At 37.2% G+C, this 24,229-nt stretch overlaps 1 protein-coding gene across 4 annotated transcripts in view; it reads right to left on the bottom strand.

Annotated features, from left to right (window-relative positions):
* The window catches only part of grid2 (glutamate receptor, ionotropic, delta 2), a 427,585-nt gene extending 404,834 nt beyond the window's left edge, over positions 1-22,751 (bottom strand). For 2 of the 4 annotated variants that reach the window (XR_005623733.2, XR_005623736.2), the window contains exon 1: positions 22,032-22,750. Coding sequence is in view for 2 of the 4 variants with exons in the window: in XM_039679482.2 (XP_039535416.1) it covers positions 22,032-22,119 (88 nt within the window). In the remaining 2 variants the exon portion in view is untranslated. Of the gene's footprint in view, positions 1-22,031 lie in introns of all 4 variants that reach the window. The other 2 variants (XM_039679482.2, XM_039679496.2) reach the window with 2 other exon arrangements.
* Between the last annotated feature and the right edge of the window lie 1,478 nt (positions 22,752-24,229).

Consider the following 24,229-nt stretch of genomic DNA (forward strand, 5'->3'; position numbering starts at 1 on the left):
AACAGTCTCCTGACAGTCTACTGTAATATACTAATACTGAAATGAGAGTTAGTTGACACATATTTGAAAAGTTACTTATTATAAGTAGAACAAATTAAAGTGTAACCCAAAAAAATCCATTTCAATTAAATGTTGTTCTTTTGAACCTTTTATTCATCAAATAATCCTGTACCACCAATGTATCACAGTTTCCACAAAAATATTAAGCAGAAACTATTTTCAATATTGATAAGAAAAACATCTTGAGCACCAAATCAGCATATTACAATAATTTCTGAAGGATCACGTGAGTAAGCCTAATTGCGGCTGAGAATTACATTATAAAATTCTTTCAAATGGATTTGATTTTGTGGGTTTTACATTTAGATTGTATGTCTGTTTTTTTGTTTTGTTTTGTTTTGTTTTGTTTCTTCAAGGAAATCAAAAGCGCTCTCATTTCTTAAAAACAAAATTAGTCATCCAAGCATTCAGTCCCATGCCTGCTAGATCATTCAGATGAAAAGAAATTGCCTTTAATTGTAAACAAATAAACTTTGATGGAAAAGACAAGCATTTCAAGCCAGTTACTTATGATTTCACTGATCTGTCAGTGAGAATGTTATGCTTTTATCTATGCTATTTTTCCTTCTCTTGACAGCAAAGAGACTGGTTTCTCAAACTCAAAACTCATGTCTAACTTTCATGAACTTCATATTACATATTAAGGTTTTGACAAGTCACGTCACACCCACTTCATAAGGTGTCATGAAATTTCAGTGTTTTTGTTCATTTAATAACCAAGACAATATCAGTGTTATGGAATGAAAAGAAGAAAAAAAGATATAAAAAACATAAGCTTCAATGGGACTCTTCTCTCAGCAGATTTGATTATGAATAATTAACTTACCCTAAAAAGACACTTATTATTTACGACTCACGAGTCAATGTGACATTCTTGTGACAATAGCAAAAATGATTCAATTGAATTTGGTGCTGGATAGTGTGAAAAATTAACAAGCAAATATGTTTTATTCTTAATCCACACTTCACAAAAAACAGTTCAATTATATTTAAGCCATATTTTGACTTAATTTTTATGTTATTATTGCTGTAAAAATAGAAAAAATATCACAGATAGTGTAGGTATTTTTTTTTACGAAATCAATCGTTTCACGCATGACAACACAATATATCATTGTTCTTTTTCGCCATATGAATATGTTCGGTTCTTTATAGCGGTCAACACTGCAACTCAACAATCAACAACACCTCTGACCATCATCCTGTCATGGTCCCTAAAGCAGCCAAACAAGGCACAGAGGCTCAATCACAGCAAACACTGGCTCGACACATGCACTCTACTGTAAATCCAGATCACTCCGGTGGTTTCTCGTGGCAATCTCATCAGATGACATCTCATTAATCTGTGCTCTGCTTACTGTAGATCGTCACCTCAGTAGGGAAAAAAGATAAACAAACAAGTCCCAGATTACACGTCGTGTGAGCCTGGGCTCAGCCATTAGTACTCATCATCCCTCAGATACTGTACCACAGGCGATGTCATAATTAAATCAGTCTGTTTGCTTTTTCTCTGTGCTCCATCAGAACGTATTGTTTTCTTTCTTTTTTTAAGATGCGTCTCAGAGCCGAGGCCTGATAAAGCTGCCCATTTGGCATTTCTGAAATTGATTTGGGGAGAAAAACAAATGGCTCGACTTGTGTTTACGTTCTTGCTCTCTCCATTTATCAATCCCAGTCTTTGTCCTCCTGATTAACTTTGTTCTTTGAAGTAAGAATCAAGCATCTCTTCATACTCAAGTAGGCCTAAAATTCAATTGAAATTAGCTAACCAAGTTTTTACATCTATGATTTATACACTGTTATTGATGGAGGGACAGGCTTTTTCTAAGGTGAGCGATTTGTCTCACCCTAATGTTGTTCTGAAAGCTTAAGAGGAGTAATGATGCCCGAGATTGTGTTCCTTAAGAACTGCAATTTGCTACTTAGCTACAGCCAATCAAATGATAGCATGGCAACTGCTGATGGAGGAGATCCATCGACAGAACTTGAATGTCTACTCTTTCATTGAAGTCGCTTTCATTTCATCTTCATATTTCGGATTTCCAGTGAGTTATGTTGACAACATTTGCATTCGCAAAAAAGCCACAGTTTGCAAGCTCTGCAATATGTGCGTGTCCCATATTCTTCCACTGGCAGCAGGACTAACTTGGCAGGGCATCTCCGCGGGCACCACAAAAACAAAAATGTATCTGTTAAACCAACAGCTGTTTGTTTGTTTTGTGAACTTGAATGTCATCTTCTGTGAAGAAGACTGCAGAGAAACTATGGCAGGTTATTCTGATGAAGTTTCTAATTGACTAAATGTATACTGTAAGTTATTATATTATAAGCACTTTATGTTGTTAATAAATGTTTTAAATTTGACAATTTTGCAAACAAATGTCAGATATTATATTGCATAAAAGTCTAGTCTAAAAATGGCATAGCAATCTGTGCTATAAAAATGAAAAAAAAAAAAGAGAGAGAGAATCAAACCGTGACCTTGGAATCGAAAATTAAATCGAATTGAAGATTTGGAGAATCATGACACCCCAACTAATGGTTGAAAGTCTCCTCATATCCTGATAGCAATCATTTGGTCCCTGTCAGTCAATGTGTGTTTGCATAGCACTGCGCAGGCTGTTCACGCAGACATAAGTCATCAGCGAGTTCACATACGCTGCGCAGACAGAGCAAAAATGACAGGCAAGCGGCAACAACACGCATACTCTCATCGACCCCTGGCATATTATTACACACTGACAATTTTGCTGGCTAAACAAACCAAAAAATTGCTGCATCTAATTCCATTTTTAATAATTTGTTGATGTTTGGTACTGTAGTACTGTTACTAACTGTACAATAAAGTTCTCTCACCGGTGAATGACTCATGTCATGATATATAACGTTGTCTCCGGTCTTCTTGGCTATGTGCATTCATGCTTTCGGGAAGTGTAGCTTTGGACGTCGATTTGCAGGGAGGGTGGGACGTACGCTTTTAATGCTATCAGGCTATCAGGCAAGTTAGCATTTGTCCAATTGCACCTTTAAGTGACTACTTTTAACTACCTTAAAGGGTAACTAAACCCCTGGTCAGAGCCTGACTCCACCCACTGGCAATATTTGAAAAATGCTGTAAAAGTGGGCAGACCCCAGCAGAAATAGAGGTGACGAAATAGATGCTAAAACACTCTATCTGATCGTTTTCAATACTTGCAATTCCAACTCCTGACTCGCTACAGTGGTTTTGACGAAACAAGCTGGTTTTTATACTGCCAAAGGGCGTAGCTCGTACGAAGAGCACGGTGAGATGAAACCTGCGTACGTCGCGAAGTGCGGAACAGCCACCGTTCAACCTGAAGAGGGCAGCACTAAGACGTTTTACACCATATATAGTAGAAATAAAACACTTTATACACAAATGTCAAAAAAGTTACTCAAATCTATGACTGGTATTAATAAAGATCCATTCTTACAGATCATTAACTAAAAAAAGTTGGTTTAGGGTTTAGTTACTCTTTAAGTAACTACCTGTACTTATTACAGAGTTACGGTTAGGGTTTGGTTTAGGGTTAGTTAGTTGTAATTATGCATAAATTATTACTATAGTACCTACGTGTAGCAGTGTGTAACTAGTAACTAGTGTTGGGAAAGTTCACTTTCTACATCAACTAGTTAAGTTTAGTTCACACATTTTAAAATGAACTAGTTCAGTTCATAGTTCATACTTCAAAAAATGAACTAGTTCATTCATAGTTATTTTTATCCATGTTGCAAGCTTTTTATTATTATTATTGAAATGTAAGATTTTTCCCATCTTCGGCCTCGTCATAAAATCCGTTTAAATGATCATATGACGCCTCCTCGCTCGCTGCTTTGTTGACGACCTCACTCCTCGCTCACTGCTTTGTCGATGTTCATGAACTATCGTTCATTAAACGCGTTCTGGCACAACACTGGTAACTACTAAAATACATTAAATTGTAATACTTTGTTTTACAGTGCTGTTCCCCATGTACATACTATTTACTTATTATAATAGTTACAATAATCAGGTAATAATTGGGTACTAACCAACATAACTTTAACTCAAGTAGTACACTGACTTAAACATGACTCGTAAGATACTGTAAAATAAAGTGCAACACTATTAAATTGATCAATGGTGAGACAGTAAAGACTTTTACATTATAAAAGAAATCTAATTCAAATTTATTTTTTCCTTTTGAACATTCTATTCAAAGAATAGCCTACTAGAAAATAAATGATCATGGTTTCCAGAAAATATTAAGAATCACAACTGTTTTCAACAATGTAATGGCTGTTGGAAACATTTTAAAATATATTAAAATAGAAAATTATAATGGCTGTTGAAAATTCAGCTTTGCCAGAGTGATTTATGCTCCCACAGCACTGAGAGCTGAATGGTTTCTTGGTTTAATATTCATTTAATTTCTCTTCATTTTAAAGGACAAAAACACAAATCAAAGTAATTTATTGTTACGGTAATATAGCACCGTTAAGCTCAGGTGATTAGAAAAAGAATCATTGTGTTCCTTTTATGAGAACATAACACCTAAGATAATGAAGCCTTGTTGAAACCACAAAGGTTAATGACTATTCGACCAGACACTCAATCATTTTTGAAGGTAGTTAGAAAAAGATGGTCTTTGACTGGGCTTTATTTACTTGGTCAACAAGCACAATTTCAATGCTGGAATAAGAAAGATGAGCACTGTGCAGTCAGGCATGCTTGCAAACAGAGCACATGCACAATCATTTTTACTATGGCTCCGTTATAAAATGCACCACATTGTGCTCTCGCTCTCATTTTATTACTCATACAGCCAACACACACTTCTATGAAAATCAAACAGTGTACCGTAAGCTCAGCATCAACATCGTAATGCACAGCAGCACATCACAGAGACAGTGATGACAACCCACGGTGTGTCTCTCGTGAGTGACACATTTCCTTTGGAAATCAATACATTTGACAACATCAAAATCACTGTGTGACAATCTTTTTAATTGAATTTTGATTGCTGTGAAATTCTCGTGGAGACTAGGAGACGAGCACTATGAAGTAAGCTGGGAAAGCTTATTATTTCTTAGGCAATGTAGGTGAAGCTACATTAAAGGGATAATCCACGTTTTTTTTTTTTTTTTTTTTTCATATTAAACTATGTTATTCCCTTAAATAAGACGAGTTCATGCATACCTCTCTCGTCTCAGTGCGTGCATTCAATCGCTCTGGTGTGCGAGACACTTTGATAGCACTTAACTAGCCCAGTTCATTGAATAGGGGCCAAGCAGAGAAGCGACCAAACACCTCCAAGGTTTCCCTATTTAAATACAGTTACTCAAGCAGTGTGACTCGACCAAGAATGGTGACACAAAATAAAACGTTGCACTTATATAAGCGTGCAAAGTGGATAACTATAATGTATGGCGGAATACCACAGCAAGTGCTTGGGAGCACTTTGACTCGGCGCAGTAATATCATCACGCGTAAAAAAAAGTCCTTTCCCTCTCCAGAGTGATGATATTACTGTGCCGAGTCCATAGATACATATTATGCGCCGAGTCGAAGTCAACTTGCTCAAGTTGTAAACTTGCTCTAAAATGGCATAGCTGTTTCGTTGTTGCTTTTTTGAACACTGTCGGATAGGTTAAGGGTACGTTTTAATTTAGGCGACACAGTGTTTTCAAATGTAATAGAGCATTGATTTCATTTTGAAACTGACACAATAAGTACAACAACCAAAGTAAATATATATATATATATATATATATATATTTACTTTGGTTGTATGTATATATATATATATATATATATATATATATATATATATCATACATATACACATATACATACACGTGTGTATGTGTGTGTATATATATATATATATATATATATATATATATGAAGAGTTCAGATGCAAAAGCCTCTAAGTGCCATTTTAAATTTTCTTCTAGAATGATCATTTTTATCACACTTGTATATTTACATTCAGTACTTTCACTTAAATGACAATTTATAGGTAATCTTCATTGCCATTTAACTGAAATTACTGAACTTAAATATACAAGCTTGATAAAAATGATCATTCTAGAAGAAAATTTCAAATGTCACTTAGAGGCTTTTGCATCTGAACTCTAGATTCAGGGGGAAAAAAATAAAAATCAAACAAATCAAACTAAGTAAGAAGCAATAAAATGTGCAAGAAACAACGTCAGAAATGCTTTTCCCATGAGCCTGGGTTACAAATTGGACTTTAAACTCGAGCTACAGTATTGTATGATATAAATATATATATATATATATATATATATATATATATATATATATATATATATATATATATATATATATATTATGTTTCAGTTGACTCAATGAGACAGCAATATACCATGTTGTTACACTACAGTGCTACTTGTTGGATAAAGTAGCTTGTTATTGGAAAAGCTGAGCTACTGTCAGGCTAATGAAAATGTAGTTACAGTAGTAGTGATTCTACTTTTTATTAGCTACGCCCCAACACTGCTTAGTTTGATTTACTAATAAGCAGCTCTACTGCAAATGTCCTGCTATATTTCAGCTACAGTATTCATTTAGCAGAATTTAGATGCAGAACGACTCTATCTTTTGATCTTAGAACTACTAAAAAATTCCCAATTTTCCATTTCCACGACTAAGGGATTACAAAGCATTAACCATGCAACTGTTACAATCCTGGCAAAGCTAGCTTCTAATCTTATTAGCATCCTGTGCTTTTACCCTCTACACAGCTTGAACTAGATGATGTTTTACATGTATGGTTAAAAGGACGGATATCAAAATGTTTGAACTATTAAACCACAGCATATAAAACTGGGTTTCAATATTTAAACTTGGCATATATGCCAGATTTAGCGCAAAAGAGCATCGAAACACCAATACATATTAAATGCCAATATATCAGATCAAATTACACCCTCTTACTTCTAGAAATATTCCCATATTAAAGTGATTTCTGAGGTGATTTTTTCATATCCACTCACACTAAGTTGGAATGCAATATTGAAGAGCACTGGAATCCATGTTCTGATTTAGAAAGTTATGTAAAGTAGTTCTCACTAAGCTTTTTCCAGGATCCAATTATCAATGGAAAGATAGGTGGTCAGAGAGCATAGCATGATGGTGGTGGTGGGGAATTTCTGCAATGCACATGGAGAATAAAACGTGTATTTCCAGCCTTTGCATCAGCCTGTGGGTTTCCCTGTTTAAAGTGTCGGAGAAAAACTCTGCATTCAGCGATCAACACAAATGAACTTATATTCAAATTAGCTAGTGACTCAACGAGCCATTGTGGGAAGAGAAGAGACCGCAACCTTGGCTATCCAATAAAGGTGAAGGAGATATTTTGCTATGAGGAAGCATCCTTATTTGATTCCTCTAAAGCAATTTTAAGCCCTGTGATCAGACACTCTCTCGGGAGTTCAGACCACATCAGTGTCCTACCAGCTGGACAGAAAAACACAAGTAGCACAATTTGAACTGACCAGAGGAAACAAGGGACAAACTGACCGACGAAAATGCCACCGCTTTGGAAAGGGCAAGAACTGCTAACAGCGACAGTCTCCAATCTGTTGTTGTCCCCCTGCGATTCCATATGGAAATTGCATTACGCCCACATCCTCCTGTAGGCCACCGGCGTGCAGCAGTTGTAAAAGCCAATATTTAATATTTATGTTGTCAAAAAGTGCATTACTCCAGATATAAAACAAGAATATCTACATACACGAAAAAGCTTTCCCTTTCATCTCAATAGCACTTGCTTGGCTGATCATGGGACAACATAATTGCCAAATTGGCTCTATGTCCGGTGAAGGTCTAAGGATGCTGGATTACTTCCACCGATCCTAGAGTCCTATGCTATTCTGAGAATTTATATTGGTTTCTATACTCTATAGCTATACTAACGGAACGTTTAGTATAGCCCCTCAAACCACCCCTCATTTTGTGTATTATATTAAATAAATATAACTAGGCCTATATAAAACGACATCTAAACGTATGAAGGTTTCGTTTCAAAGACGGGAGGACAGCAAATTTTAAAGACTCTGCCATAATCCAGTTTTTCTCCGCTTTAAATTTCCCCAACCGGAAACTAAAGAGCAGCATTGCGTCAAATGCGGAACTTCTGCCTGCATATCCATAGTGCATATCCTATTACCTGAGGAATAAATGCCATGTGACGAATTACTGTGGATGAAGTATAATCCAGACCGTCCCAAACACTTCATTAATGACTATTATGAGCTATGATATAAAAAATAATAACATTTAATAGCTAATATCAGCATTAATGCTAATAGCAATAATAGCTAACATCTAATAGCTAATATAAGCTTCATGTCGTGCGGTTCTTTGCTGTTCTTTAGGCGGTTAAGTTTTACGATTATTTTCGTCAGTTACGGCTCGTTATGTTCTCATTGACAATGTTCATTGAAGCTTATTGTGAGGAATCGAGTAAGCAGTATCTGCATTTACAGTAGATATAGCATTTTCCTTCAAGTCAGTCCTATTCGTAATAAAAAAATATAGGCTCTCTTGTCATTTTAACAGGTAGGTCCTACGGGGTTTTCCGTTGGTCCATTTGTTAGTTGTGTCTTGGTTCTCCATGTTCACAAGTCCCAGTCCTTTAAATATAACAGTCTACTGACAGACTCACTCATAAAGAGTCATCTAATGGCGAAATAATGTTCTGTTGTTGTTCAAGGTCAGTGTGAGACTATTTTCCAGCGGAAGGAAGGTTTTAGTGATTTTACTTCATAAAAGTATGAAGTACGATTTTACCTTCAGTCGTTGGGTGTGTGCGCGTGTGTGTGATTTTTATAAAAATAAAACACTGAGCATTGTTATCTTCAAATTGCTGTGAGTGAAAAAGATTTTTCGAACCAGATAGTTACAGCATTGGGAGCTAATAGGGCCATTCTAACCAGAAAAACCTTGACCTCCAGGTGTAAACAGCATGAGTCCTATCAAAAAATAGCTTTGAATATATAACAGGAGCAGCTTTTACATAATATATGGATGCATATCTAATATCAGTGACAGAGAATCATGAAAGAATGCTACAATCTCTATTGATGCCCCAAATTCTTCACACTGTACAATGATTTTTAATTTTTTTTTATTTGCCTCTGGCCTCTATAATTGTAACATACAGGCATAATAATAACCCCAGTGTAATCTTAAAGCCATTATGAGACACACTGGACTATTTTCTTTAAGCATAAGCGCATGCCGAGCTTCGCGTGAAGAGCGATATCCGATAACAAGAAAAGCAATTTCCCAGTCAGATGACATGAATGTGAGCAGAATGGGGAAACTAAATGAGAGCTGAGTAGATGGTGGCTCAACATGTTGGCAAATTGCACAGCGGACTGGCTGTGTGACAGACTGTCAGGCCATTGCAAGCAGATCAAACAATCCACAAAACACAGCTAATTTTGCTCCAAGAGAAAAGCAATGCGTCATTCTATCCCAATTTGCCCATTTTCGGCTCCTCTCTCTTAACACTTACTTTTCAGTTAGATTGGTGAGCCCAGTTCTCAAATTGACCTTATAATAGCACAGGTTTGGTGGTGCAAGCCAATTATCAGACTACAACTCGATGGGGAAAAGGTTTATAGACCTAAACTCAGTAGGGATGTTATATTTTTCCTTTTCACCAGCACAATTACAAGGTGACATTTTTAGCACATGCAAAGAGTTTGAGCAGCTGAAATATTCAATATGGACACAAATTAATATCGCAAGTGTATTTAGGTCATTACGCTTCATTGACCATACTGTATGGCATTGTCGATCCGCGTCATCCGAGTGTTTCACGAGCAACGCTTAAAAAAACGTGTAAAATCACTGCATTTTCACAGATCAAAGGTTCTATGAGTCAAAGATGCACAGAGATGCAGTGACATGCACTGAGTTATGGGAAATCAACATGAGATCCTAACCAGCCAGCCAAAGCACTGATGGCCTGACTGGGTGGTCACACGGCATTAAACAGTGCAAATGAGAGTGATGCTCAAGGCTCCAGGAGGATGAGAAGGGATGATGGAGTAGGTCAGAGGGGCTGGTTAAAGCTGTGAAACTAGGGTGGGAGCAGGGGTTAAAGAGGAGATTTCCCATTCTGAGGCGGTCATTTGGAAATGGCTAAGACTTATGGAAGTAATCAAACCAAGGGCAGCAGAGAAGAGTAGGTATAGCTTGAGTGCTGAGGTGAGAGGCACAGTGTGAGAAAGCTGGTAAAGGTAATGATTTAGAAAGATAAATGCAATTGACAGAATATACTGGAAGTTACAGAAGAGCAGGTTTGGCCTGTTTAAAAGTAAAGCGTGCAAACAAATCAGTTTAACATGCAAGGACAACTATAGGTAAAGAAAGAAATCAAAACTTTTATTCAGCATGGACGGAATCAATAAAAATCATTTATAGAGTTACAAAAATTATATTTCAAATAGTGTTCAAATGTCTATACATCAAAGAGTTCTAAAAATGCATTATGGTTTCCATGATTGATAATAATAAACAATGTGTCTTGAGTACCAAGTTAGAATATTAGAATGATTTCTGAAGGATCAGGTGACATTGAAGACTGGATTTAAAAAAAAGAAATTGTAATAATATTTCTAAATATAATAGTTTGGACTGTTTAAATGTACCCTTAGTGGGCATAACTTGGTTTTTATTTTTTATCTTACTGATTACTGATTGCCCAACTCAGGAACATCTGCCCCTAGTGTTCAGGAGCATTTCTGTTATGTTCTGAACTTTTCTTTGTTTAGTAAACTTCATTGTGCATAAAATATTTGTTTGGCTGGTCAATGACAGATAATGGAGTGAGCAGGAAAATCTGCAGTTATTTTTCAAATTCTGTTTGTTGATAGTGACAGAAACGACACACTTCACCTTTCTGAACAGTTGCAGAAAAGGTTGTATAAACTCTACAAAAATAATATAACTTCTTTCACAAATGATTACAAGTAATCAAAGTGGATAAGACACATGCCTTTGGTGTGAGAGACCCGGGTTCGAATCCACTTTGAGACACCAATGTGTCCCTGAGCAAGACACTTAACCCCTAGTTGCTCCAGAGGCGTGCGACCTCTGACATATCAATTGTAAGTCGCTTTGGATAAAAGCGTCAGCTAAATTAATAAATGTAAATGTAAGTAATCGACAAGTACCACATTGAATTTGGGCATTTTTAAGTCAAAAGACTAAATTATTTTCTTGTAAAAATGTACAAATCTGTGTTTTTTTACAGTGCAGAATAGTTCTCAAGCAGGGGGCCAAACTTCCAAGGGGGGCTTAGCTGAGCATCACTTAAACACTGGACAATGACAGGCCTTGAAATAAAAATAAAAAGGTTAAGAACCACTGTAAAGTTCTAGAGATTATCTTTGTACAGCATCTAGTATACTCTCACGAGTCCTGAGTGGTAAATACGGATAGGATTATTACAATATTCAACAATGTAAGTGGGTTGAGCTGGTGAATGCTTTTGCAAGATTAATATGAAATGAAAATTTCATTTTTTCTAGCGTCATCTAACTTATCACTGAAGTAAAGCTTTATACTTCACAATATAATCAAATAAAATGTGCAACCAAGTTTGGTGTTATTTGAATATCATGTGTGAAAAAGAAATTTTACTGTGAAACTGAGAAGGAAAAAGAAGGTAATAATCAATGTTTGCAAGAAATCATCAAATTATTCATCGACCCATTTATTAAATACAGTCCAATTCTAGCAAAAAAAGAAGGATGGAATCTGATTGGTTGCTGTGAGCATTTGAGTGGCTGTCCTAAATCGAATCCAGTGTTAAGCGCTGGTTGTTCCTTGAATATGTTGAAGAACCCTGTTTGACAGAAGTTACAAGAAGTTTAAACTTGCCAATAAGTACATTAAAGCATATGCAGCTAGGGACCGAGTGGGAGTCTGAATCATGTTACCACACGGTCGCATCAAAGTAAACACAACAGACTTTTCCTCCTCTCTCGTACCCTAAAGGGAAGGGTTTATCCTCTTTTCATGGTGCATTAAGTCCAAATGGAGGTTGTCCCAAGAGCAACATTACATGGCAAAAAAAAAAAATATATATTGCTGAATATCTAGCAAGAGCCTGAGATCAGTGTTTTAGCCATGCACTTCCCTGGCTGGGATCCGGGCCTTGAAGCTGATGCCGTATTGCCTATTGGAACGAAGCCCTATTATCCAGCAGCAGTGTAAGTAACGTCCCACTGACTTCCATTTTCTCAGCATGAATGTACAGTGGTTTCACTGCCTTCCCTACTATAGAAACACATAGGACATCGCTGCAGAAAACAACTACTCGTTTAAACAACTCCATTCTCTGTTTTTGTTGTTGCTACATCCTGATTTTCATTTCCTGTTTGCTTCAGATAAACACACCTGATTTAATACCGGAAAGACAAAAATCACATCCTCATAACTAAATTGCGTTTTACTCGGCCTGCTCTAGACACAGTTACCTTGCAGCTGCTTATGGTCCCAATCATTAAAATGGCGTTATGCGTGTGTGTGTGTTGTCGTTTTGTTACCTTTATTGACATAAGCAGAGTTCTTAAAAATAATGAGGCGAGGATCTAGAGTGGCATAAGAGGGGAATTGACTTTTTACAAAGAACAAAGGCAGATGCCTCATTTCCAGGTCAGGAAAAATCAGAGGAATTAGTGAGACCAAACAACAATATCCACATTTAGAGCAGGCTTTTTCCAAAGAGGATTTAAAGATTAACTTTTTAAGATTTACAAGACTTATGCTTTGAACAGAGTAATTGAATAAGGTATTTGCATAAGTATAGCTGCACAATTCATAACTTGTGTAATTTAACAATCAAACATCAATATCAACCATGTAATACCATCAGAACACTAGGAAGCCTGTTTACACCTTAACGTAGTAGTTCATTTTTTTTTTTTTAACTTTTGCTGATAACTTACTCACCCCCATGTCATCCAAGATGTCCACGTCTTTCTTTCTTCAGTCGAAAAGAAATTCAGGTTTTTGATGAAAACATTCCAGGATTTTCACCATATAATGGACTTCAATGGGAACCAAACGGTTCAAGGTCCAAATGAGATTTTCAGTGCAGCTCCAAAGGGCTTTAAACGACACCAGATGATGAATAAGGGTCTTATCTAGGACCCTTCGAGTCATGACTTGAAAAAAGATTTAATTTTGATGAACGAGTTTGAATAAGAGAGTCACGAACGCTCATCACAGAACAGAGCAAGGTGAGCATTTGTGCTTATAAAACTTAAACTTTATTTATTTTTTAAAAATCACCGATCGTTTCGCTAGATAAGACCCTTATTCATCGTCTGGTGTCGTTTAAAGCCCTTTGAAGCTGCACTGAAACTCATTTGGACCTTGAACCGTTTGGGTCCCATTGAAGTCCATTATATGGAGAAAATCCTGGAATGTTTTCATGAAAAACCTTAATTTCTTTTCGACTGAAGAAAGAAAGACATGGACGGTGAGTAAATTATCATATAAATATATTTATAGAGTTCAGATAATTAGAGATGTAGAAGGTTCCTCCTTTAAAGAAATAGAATTAAAATAAAACTACTTTATCACATTTTTTGAGAAATTTGATTTTAATATCTTAATACTGACTATTTATTTTAATTGTAACTACATCTCACAAGTGAGACGCTACAGATTTTTGTCATTCTCACAATTGATATTACTGAAACAACTTTATTACCCGTAATTGCGACTTTATTTCAGACAATTACATTTTTATATCTCCCAATTGTAACCATTTCTCATAATTGCGATTTTTTTTCCCCCTCATGATTTTGTCTTTATATCTCACAATTGATACTTTATATATGACAGTTGCATTTTTTCTTGCGATTCTTTATTTCTAATAATTTGGACTTTATATTTTTCAATGTGGTTAATTTAAAAAATCATAGGACAATTACTTGTTTTACAGAGAGGCAAAAACAGGCTTCCACCACAGACTCAGAAGAAAAAGGCAAAACCATTCTATGCAAATGAGAAGACAGCTTTTTTTTTTTTACAAGCACAATGAAAAGTGCACCAGTTTTGGGGAAGTGTGTGCAAAAGAGATGGAGAGAGAGAGAGAGAGGGATGGTAAAAGATAGAAAGTGTCAAAGCTTGTCATGAGAAAGCAATGAAACCAAAAGTGTAATCGTAACCGAAAATAAAAATATGTTCTTTGCAGTACAACCGGCTACCTGCAAATGACTGTGATTCACAATTCGAGGATGGCAGTAAACACATGAGAGTACTGCATTTCACACATCCAGCCTCACTACTGCCATCTACAGGGGAGTGACTGCATAAGGACTGTAAGAAACACAAACTTAACTTGTGGGTTTTCGAAGCAGATCAGAGCAGAAAGCTATTGAACGGGGCCAGGTGGAAAAAGAAGAGAAAGATACAGACAGAGAAAGAAAATGAAAGAATGAGAGAGAAAAGTCAAAGGAGGAGGCCCAAGGCTCCCTGTGAAAGAGCTTGCAATGATCAGAGGCACAAGTCCTCAAAGGAGACTCGCTCCCTTTAGAGTGATTCTTGAAAAGGTGTCTACATGCTATTACAGCATGGTTGTTTACAACTTTTCATCTGCACATGTTCTAGGAGTTTTCTAAATCTTACAAACATCATTCCTAGAGTAACAGCATTTGTTAGTCAGGAACCACCCATACTTTTGTGTTGTTTTTGAGTTCAGCCAACATTATTACAATACAAGCATCACATTTGCATGGGGATATTATGGACGATCGAGTAGCGGTTATTGAGGCGAAACACTCTTTTCAAGCGCATGTTTTGTAATTGCAACACTGTAACAAACCATAACGCCCGCAGCAAGCCTTGATTGATGTGTTCAGCGTAGCGCTGCATTGCAATCGACTGGGAGCCTGTCTACTAAACAGTAGAAATCTCTCAATGTCTTAGTGTCATGAATTCAATGAGACAATAGAGGAAAAACTGGTCCCTTACATCCTCAAAATTTCATGACAGCGGGTAAAGCCTCTTTCTAAAACTTCAAAAGTAGTGTAAGATTGAAACAAATGCACACAAAGAGAGATAGTGAAACTTTCTCATATGTTCTGGTAACATAATAACTCCCCATTAGCCCTCATTTTCTGTGTGGTAAATGACTTCAATTATATATATATATATATATATATATATATATATATATATATTTTTTTTTTTTTTTTTTTTTTATTATATATTTTTTTTAAATAATTTTTTTTTGAAAATCAAATTCATCACACGTCCTAACTCAAATGAGCTGGTTAGGTTAAACAAACATGAAATGCATGACTTTTCTATATTTCGTATATACTATAATATCAAAAGTTTGCTCAGTAAGATTTATATATATATATATTTTTTTTTTATGTGTGTATGTGTGTGTGTGTGTGTGTGTGTGTGTGTGTGTGAGAGAGAGAGAGAGATCTAAGATTATTATAAATATTTCATACTAGTACTTCCAGATAAAACATGGTTGTTGATGGTAAATGCTATTTTCTTTACTTTTGACTGATTGTTGTATGTATTGTGTATGATGCACATGACATTACATCACATGGTAATTTCTGAGAAAATGCACAATTGTCAGTGAGGGAAACTCAAGAGGTCAGGTGCCAGTGAAACATTTCTCAGAATTAATCTAAAAGTCCAAATGATCTTTGCATGGTTTCTTGAAAGATTGGTGATATAGAAGCATAAAAGATCAAAAGTTACCTAATGGTTCTGGGAAAAATTCCAGAGTAAGAAATGCAAAAGTTGCAAGCAGCACCCCTGAACAACCTTTATTTTTTGTCACACCTTTTCTGGCCTTTCATCAACTGAAAGAAATAGTGTTCATGTAAGATTAATTACACAAGCTATTTTTAATAACCCATGCCCTTACATAAAAGAATAAAACTTCGGTAACACTTTACAATAAGGTTCGTTAGTTAACATTAGTTAACTACATTAGTTAATATGAACTAATAATGAATAGCACATATACAGCATTTGTTAATCTTTGTTAATGTTATTTTCAACATTTACTAATACTTGATTAAAATCTTGTTAACATTAGTTAATGCACCGTGAACTAACATGAACAAACAATGAACAGCTGTGTTTTCATGAACTAACATTAACAAAGATGAACAAATGCAGTAACAAATGCATTGCTCATGGTTAGTGCATGTTAGTAAATATGTTAACTAATGAACCTTATTGTAAAGTGTTACCAAAACTTCTTTAGGAATAAATAACACATTCTGATCCCAAGACGTCATATAACTGACGCTTTTGACCATACGCCAACATCCAACGTTTTAGGGTACCCTTTAACGTCAGTTAGATGACGATCCTAGGGCGTCAACCAACCGACGCTTTACCTTTAGCGTCACTTAGATCAGGGGTTCTCAAACATTTTGGAGTCAGGGACCCCTTTCAGGGGAAAAAAAATTCCAAGGACCCCCCTCATATTTATAACCGTTATTGAGCACAAAGTTAATGTGTGAGCGGCTAATGAAATATTTTTGCCCAAAATGAATGGTCTCCACCCAGGGCAGGAATTTCTAAATAGCCTACTGAGGTCCCAAAAGTGATCTTGCTAGGAATCACTTAGGATCCCTCACTTAGGAATTTTTGATGTTCTTGATCTACACATGTGCATTTTAAGGTGTTTTAAGGCCCCACAATTGGATAACTATAGATTTAGAAGCATGTCAGTGGGCAGTGGCATACATTTTTTTTGTCAAGATGTCACGAAACACTATCACATATTCCAAACAGGAATGGCCTTAAAAGAGAAATGTTTCAATGATTAGGTCTATTCTGCACACAAATAAAGCCCATAAGCCTATAAATACAGTGATAATGGCATTATGTTTAATAGGTGTGTGCATTGTTAATTTGAGCTACTGTAATTAGCTAAAAAAAAAAAAACATACAGTATATGTTAAATATATGAATCCATAATGTTAATCTCATGGGCACAGTATGTTTCTCTTGACCTGCTTTTTCCTTTGTTAAAGTTGAGCTCGGTTAATACTTTGCAAACTGATTGTTTCAGTCGTTTTTTAAAACTTTTATCTAAAACAGCTGTTTAATGTTAATTTAGGCCTACATCTTATCTCGCACTTTATGACCGTTGACAGAAACGTCGTGCGGGGATTCGAGTCGTGCAGAGAACTTTGAGTTCACTCCGACTCAAACATTTTGACATTGAGCTATCGTTGTTAGTCTGCTGAAGCAGCTCAGACGAGAAGGTCAGTTATCATCGCGATGTGCATCCTTGCAACCTCAATGGGTTCGGCCCTGTCCCTATGCACTTTTATTTTGATAATGATCAGACTTCTAATGTCAAATCTAGCAGTGCTAGAACCAACTATTGTGCGCGCACGCGAGACGGGCGCGCGATTACGTGGGAATTTTTCCTCAGCAGTGGAAACAGGAATACTCTTATTTATGGTCATAGATAAGACAAGAGTGCATCATCCGAAACGGTAAAGTGTCCATTTTTTAATTGTGTATAGGCTACATTATAAATGACTACAAAATGTCATGCCTTTTAAAAATACAGAAAACAACTGGATGCGGATTCATGCCGTCGATCTGTCTCCTTTCTGGCGCACGTCCTGCAAAATCAACAGCAGCGAATAGTCTACTTGACGCATAGACATAGATTATCTATCTATAGAAAACTTTAAGTGTCTACTTTGATGTTAAATGCATTATATAAGTTACTTAGGAATAAATAGCATGTTTTCAGATGATAAAGAAAACATGACTTATAGCACGGAAAAAACGTTAGGTTGTTATAAATTATTTCGCGGACCCCCTGGCTTTAGCTCACGGACCACCAGGGGTCCGCGGACCCCACTTTGAGAACCACTGAGTTAGATGACGCGGGTAGGTTTAGGTCTGGGGCAGGGTTTTAGATTTAGAGTTAGAGTCATCTAACTGACGTTTAAGGGTACCCTAAAACGTCGGATGTTGACGTATGGTCAAAAGAGAACGGACTGGAATAAAAGGTGCCTTTCTGGTCATGCATAAACGTACGAACAATATCAGCCATTCTGACATCTTAAAGGGGTTAATCGGAAGTTGGTATGATTCTTTGGGGGTCTTCATGTAAAGTTTGTAACATACTTTGGTTAAAGTTCCTCAATGGTTGTGTAAAACAACACCCTTTTACCTCAAAAACAGCTCTGTTCACAACGACCCGTTTCGGTGCATGTCTCTTTAAATGATAATGAGCCCACACCTCTTTGCCATGGAGGGTGTCAACACAAGACAAATGGCTGAAGGCGGAAATATGCTAATACGGGACAGTCCGTCAGTGATTGTGGGCGGAGCTTGAGCAATATGACTCTTATTGCTCAGAAAATTCAAATGGCTTGATTGAGTGTTTTTGAGGATTATAAAAAAAAGGAGTGAATGGATTTTTTTTTTTCATTGTATGGTGGTTTTGTCCACACACTGCAAAGACACATTTATATGCAAACACTATTACAAAAGTACATTTTTCATCCAATTATATGAGTCACCACTTATAGAAATCATGCTTTCGACTCAGAACTCAGGATGTTGCAAAATGCGCCAGTTAATTGAGAACATTTCCACCATAATATAAAGGAATGCTTCTGTTAATGCCACAATAATAACCCCAGCCTAAAACTAATCACCTAATCATCTTTGGAAAAGCCTTCTTTATCTGGCGTTTCAACTTTTCATTATCTGTTACAACACCTGAGCAGGCACAATACAGCCATCCAATCAAAACAAACATCTTACAAGCACCGCTCCTCATTACCTTCAAATTTATATTGCAGGACTACAAAGAAGGGGAGAGAGAGGGGGAGAGAGAGATTAAGAAAGACTATGAAGGATAGTCTTCAGGCTAGCACATCTCATTATCACCATGTTCTTGGGATGGAGGCCACATCAGTTCGGTCCAGAAATAGATCAACAAAATGGCACAACCCATCTGTCCCACCTACAATGCAATGCTCAGGATTATAATCTACAATTTCCTCTGGCTTTAGAGTTTAACATGCAACTAACCATGACTGTGCAAAGGAAGGGGATGATGATTTGATTCCCTCACCAGCTTTGATATTGTCCCCCCTCGGTCTTATTCTCTTCACTCGTGCAATAAAAGTCATACACGCACCCTATATTACAAGGAATCTTCAGACAGACTGAAAACACACACGCACTGTCAGTGGAGAGTATTGTGATATCCCCTAAGAGCCCCAGACGTGCTCTCAATATGTCAAATCTTCCTGAGAATGAGGGCGATCCATACCATTAAAACTGTCACAGACAAAATCTAGTCCAAGCTCAACATCTATTGTGAACACAGACAGGGGTGAGTAGATTTCATCCGAATGAAATGGGTACTGCAAAATTCATACTGTGCGCCTAACCAATTAGACATCTGAAAAATGCATCTGAGGAAAAAATATGAATATTACATGTCTCTTTAAAGGGATCACTATATGGTTGAAACACAAAATGAGGAATGCAAATATCTCACAAAAAGCATTCATAGATGAGCAAAGAGCAACCTAGCACAGGGGTCTACAACAGGGGTCTGATGTTGGTGAGGCAGGGGGTCTGTCAATTATCGTTTGATCTCAAAATAACTTGAAGTAAAAAACATTTTTTTTAATTTTAGAACTCAAACAATAATTGGTATACAATAACATACAATATAGACTCTAAAAAATGTTGGGTTGTTTTAACCAAATTTGGGGTAAAATGTGGACAAACCCAGCCATTTGGTTACATTTTTAACCCAATGGCTGGGTTTGTCCATGACCATGTTTTACCCAAAATTTGGTTAAAACAACCCAGCATTTTTAGAGTGTACAATAACAAATTGATATGTATTTATTTGCAAATAAATATAAATTTATTTATGAGCAACAATATGTGTGACAATGGGTCTGTAGGGGACCTTAAAAAGTGTAATACTAGAAGTTGTAAAGTGCAAAACTAGAATTTGAAGTTTAGGACAAGCATGTTTGTAACCAAACAGTTGTGGGGCACCAAGCCGCTAATTTAATTACCTAATCCCCAGTCTCTAACCAACTTCGAAGCTGGACTATGCCGTCTCCTGGCACTTATTGGTCGGCACTAAAGGGCGCATTTGGAGATGCACCCGCATACTGCTGGACACTCGGGGCTCTCCACACACATAAATCACTGTGACTCTCTCAATGGGCTCCTAAAGGAGCGGCAGCATTGCGATGCAGCGCACGGCGCGCGACTCGCGAGATACTTCTCTTGGTGTGCACATCATTAGAAAGGCTCCTCTGCAATCAAGGAAAGCGCGTGTGATAAAATGCCTTCATCAGTCGTCTCGCTGAAAAGAAACGACGTCACGTTTTCAGTTGAGGTATTGCAGAGGACCGATTAGGAGAGACTTACTAATGGCAAGCAAATCTGTCAAAGCTATGTCCCTCTGAAACACGCAAAAGCATTGTACGGCAATAAAGAGGAGGCGTAAACGTAGGCTAGATTAATTTGTTTCTGTAGGCTATGCTTTTAATCTTATTTATTGTTTCATGTTAAGGTACACCGCTGTGCAAAGAACCGTAGGCTACGTGGCGAAAAGCATTTCTGATTGAGATTAAATATCTTGAATGTCTTGTAGACCACCTGTTTGCTTTGGTAGATTTCTTATGCACAAGTCAGTTTTTTTCACCCCACTAAATTATCACAACTTCATCCATCAAATGAGTAAAATACGAACACAGTTATAAAAAAAAGAAAGAAAAGTAGGCTACTGTAAAACTGACAACTGTGTTTGGCAGATACTAGTAGGATTCTGAGACTAAATGAAAAATACAGGTATGTTACGCGCATTACGAGATCACTTTTAGTAGCCTATTTTAGTTTACATGATTTAACTCTATACTTTACATCATTAAATTGTATGTGTGTGACCACAAGTGGTAATGGCAGGTCACATGATGACTAGATAACATGATAGTCACATGATGTCTTAAAGATAAAACAAACCAACTGGCCTATCCATCTGTGGCCAATAACAAAAACAAAGCGCATTGTAAATAACACAAAAACAAAGACGTACAATTAACAGAATACAATAAGAAACTAACTTCAATTCAAACCATCAAACAAGAAAAACTATGGCCTTTATCGTAATTTATAAATTTTTAGTGTAATGCATTAGCTTTATATATAATTTATCCAACTCGTCCATTTACATTAGAATCATATGTAAATTGATCATTTGGGGATGCACTATTCATTAGCCTACATGGATAACGCGTGATCCAACTTTCAGGCATGCACAACGCCATCTCGCCAACACGCGCTACAATATTTATTTGTTTAGTGCATCAAGCTTTAATTTAATTAAACACGCGCATGCTCCCACGTCAAATTCCCTCCTGCCAAATCCCCAGAACCCTGGCCTCCACCTCCACACGGTGGTCCCTCGGAGAAACCCTTTTTTACAGTTCTGATTTAAGACCTCTCTTGAACCCTATCCGATCTCGCTCAGTGCCAATCCTCGTGCCCATCGCCAAACACGCACGCGCACATGCGCGTTCGCTCAATTTCAAAGAGTATCCTATTACCAACACTCGATCTTTGCAAATACAAGTTCTTTTTAACGATGTCATAATGATGCGTGCATCCATTGCGGCGTCGCGATGAATAATTTCCAGTCAAACCACCTGTTCTCATCCACCGTACAGACTACATAATGGACGCATTGATGAGGACAGATGGAGACGTTCATCTATCTAACCTGATTTTGCACCCACCACCTTTTTCAACGTTAGTCTGGCCTCAGTATCTCAACGAATTGCACGACAATGCATAGCTTTTCTCAACGTGGCTTGAGTGAGGAATTACAGTCATTGATGGTACATCAGAGATCTGAACTTACCAATGTGAATAATTGAATCGGGAAGCACGGGTTCCCACTCCAGACTCCAAAATGTGATCAGAAACAATACTGCCGGAAAAACTTTCATCTCTCCTGTCAAAATCTATCCTCTATAGGTTCAGAAAGATGTCGAAGCGACGGTAGTTTTAAATCCTGTGCAGAAAGACAGCTTGTCCTCCTTTCAAACTGTCAGCCGATGCTTTTTTTTTTCTGTTGAAGGCGAATTCTTCAGTAACCAGGTTTGGAGAGCACCCATCAAAACATCCTGATGTTCAAGATCTCCAAGCAAATCCAAGCAAAGTTAAAATGTGCTTCATTAACTGTTGGGGTTTCTATTCTCCCGTCTAAGCGAATAAATCGGGGTTCCGTGCGCTAAACACGACGCATCTCACAGTATCACTCACCCACCGCACGACTGAACAGAACTTCCTTTCGCGCTGATGCAGAAAAGCGCCACAACCACAAGCACGAATACAGTTGAAGATTTGTTTGCACTGAGGAGCCCTTATTCCGATGCAGTACTGCGGAGACTTTTCTGCGACAGACACCGAACGGCTCTACATGCGGTTTCTCGAGCTGTGATGAGTGGGAGGAGGCCCCCAGGATACATGCGACTACACGGGCAGCAGCATCAGTACCCGGCGCTGTCCAGAACTGAATTAACAGAGGACAGAGAGAGGAGGAGGAGGAGGAGAGAGAGAGAGCGAGCGAGCGAGATCCACTGTGGGGTGGGTGGAGGTAGTTTAAGATAATGGAGAGAGGACTCATCTGTGAGACTGTGGCTCCTCCCCTGTCCAGCAACTGCCAATCATCTAGTCTGCAACTACCGTTTTCTAAACCGAAATTTTACCGATAGTGTTAATGGTCGGTTAGTTGTGTCTGAAAGATGACAAATAGTAGTAAGAACATGCAATGCTTTTTAATAGTTTATGTCTTTAAAAAAACGAATATGCAGCTATTGGCTCCTAAAAATGAAACAGAAAGAAGATTTAATTGGCTATACAAAAAAAAAATGACAATTTAACTTTTTGTACATATTAATATAGTGATATATGATTGTTATACTACTAATATGCGGTATACATTTCACTTAATTAAAATAAAATACACATTTGTGGGGTTGTTTTATGGTTTCAACATAGCACCTAAACAAAGTTACAAACTTATACGTTGAATAATAGGCTACATATCACAATAACAGTTCCTGCTTATTTTCATGAGTTTTATTGACTAGGCCTATTACTTTTTTTGATTTTGTTTGTGACTAATTCTGTCAAGACATCAATGCTTGCGGCTGTTTTCATTGCTGCGTGAAAGCACTGGCGCACACCTTTACGAAAAAAACGTTAATGAACCTCCACATGAACAAATAATGCTTTCCTAACTAGTGTGTAAATCATTTTTACTATTGCCCTGCATGATCATTTATTTATGTATTGAAAACAGCGTCTGAAGTGCGCCGAGGTTACACTATGAAAACCCTACCCCCTACTGTCACAAACAAAGAAAATCTCAGTCAAGCATGATTCAAATTTACAATCGGTCAATCTTAAAGCAAGAAACATTCCTCTGAGCCACAGTAGCTCATATTTGGATACAAGATTGAGCCCCCCAAAGGCTGAAAACCTAGAATCACTGCTGATGGCAGCCACAAACTGGATTTGCACTGCTCATTGAGCACAGAGGTATAAAGACTACCCTCCATATCCATCAAACCTGCTCCGTTGGGATAATTTGTGTCTGCTTAATAGCACTGTGTCATGGGCTGTCTCCACTTTGCAAGATAAAACAGTTCAGATAAAAGTAGTTTGGAGTTCAATTTGTACTAGTATAGTCACCACATTAAATCCTCTTATTTATTTACCCGTGACCTTCAGGTGACGTGCCGACTGTTCTACCTCAAAGAGGCTTCCTTGAGCTTTCAGTCCTGAAGACAAAAGTAAAAGATTGTTTTATCAAGTGACATTCAACAATTTGTCAGACTGTCACAACTTACAACCTATAAAATGACGACTTTGTGTAATTTGACTCCAAGGACCCGTTTATGCATTCAATGAGACTGTTGATTTTGGTGTGACCAAGGGAACCCAGAGGATTATGGGAGACAGGAACACATAGCTGTTGTCTGTACACTTCAAAATCCAGAGTGAGAGCAATGGCTCATTAAACACGGAGATTGCATCAGGCGTGTGACAAAA

The sequence above is a fragment of the Pimephales promelas genome, chromosome 14, assembly GCF_988280905.1.
Source record: "Pimephales promelas chromosome 14, fPimPro1.hap1.1, whole genome shotgun sequence".
In the NCBI taxonomy this organism is placed as follows: Eukaryota; Metazoa; Chordata; class Actinopteri; order Cypriniformes; family Leuciscidae; genus Pimephales; species Pimephales promelas.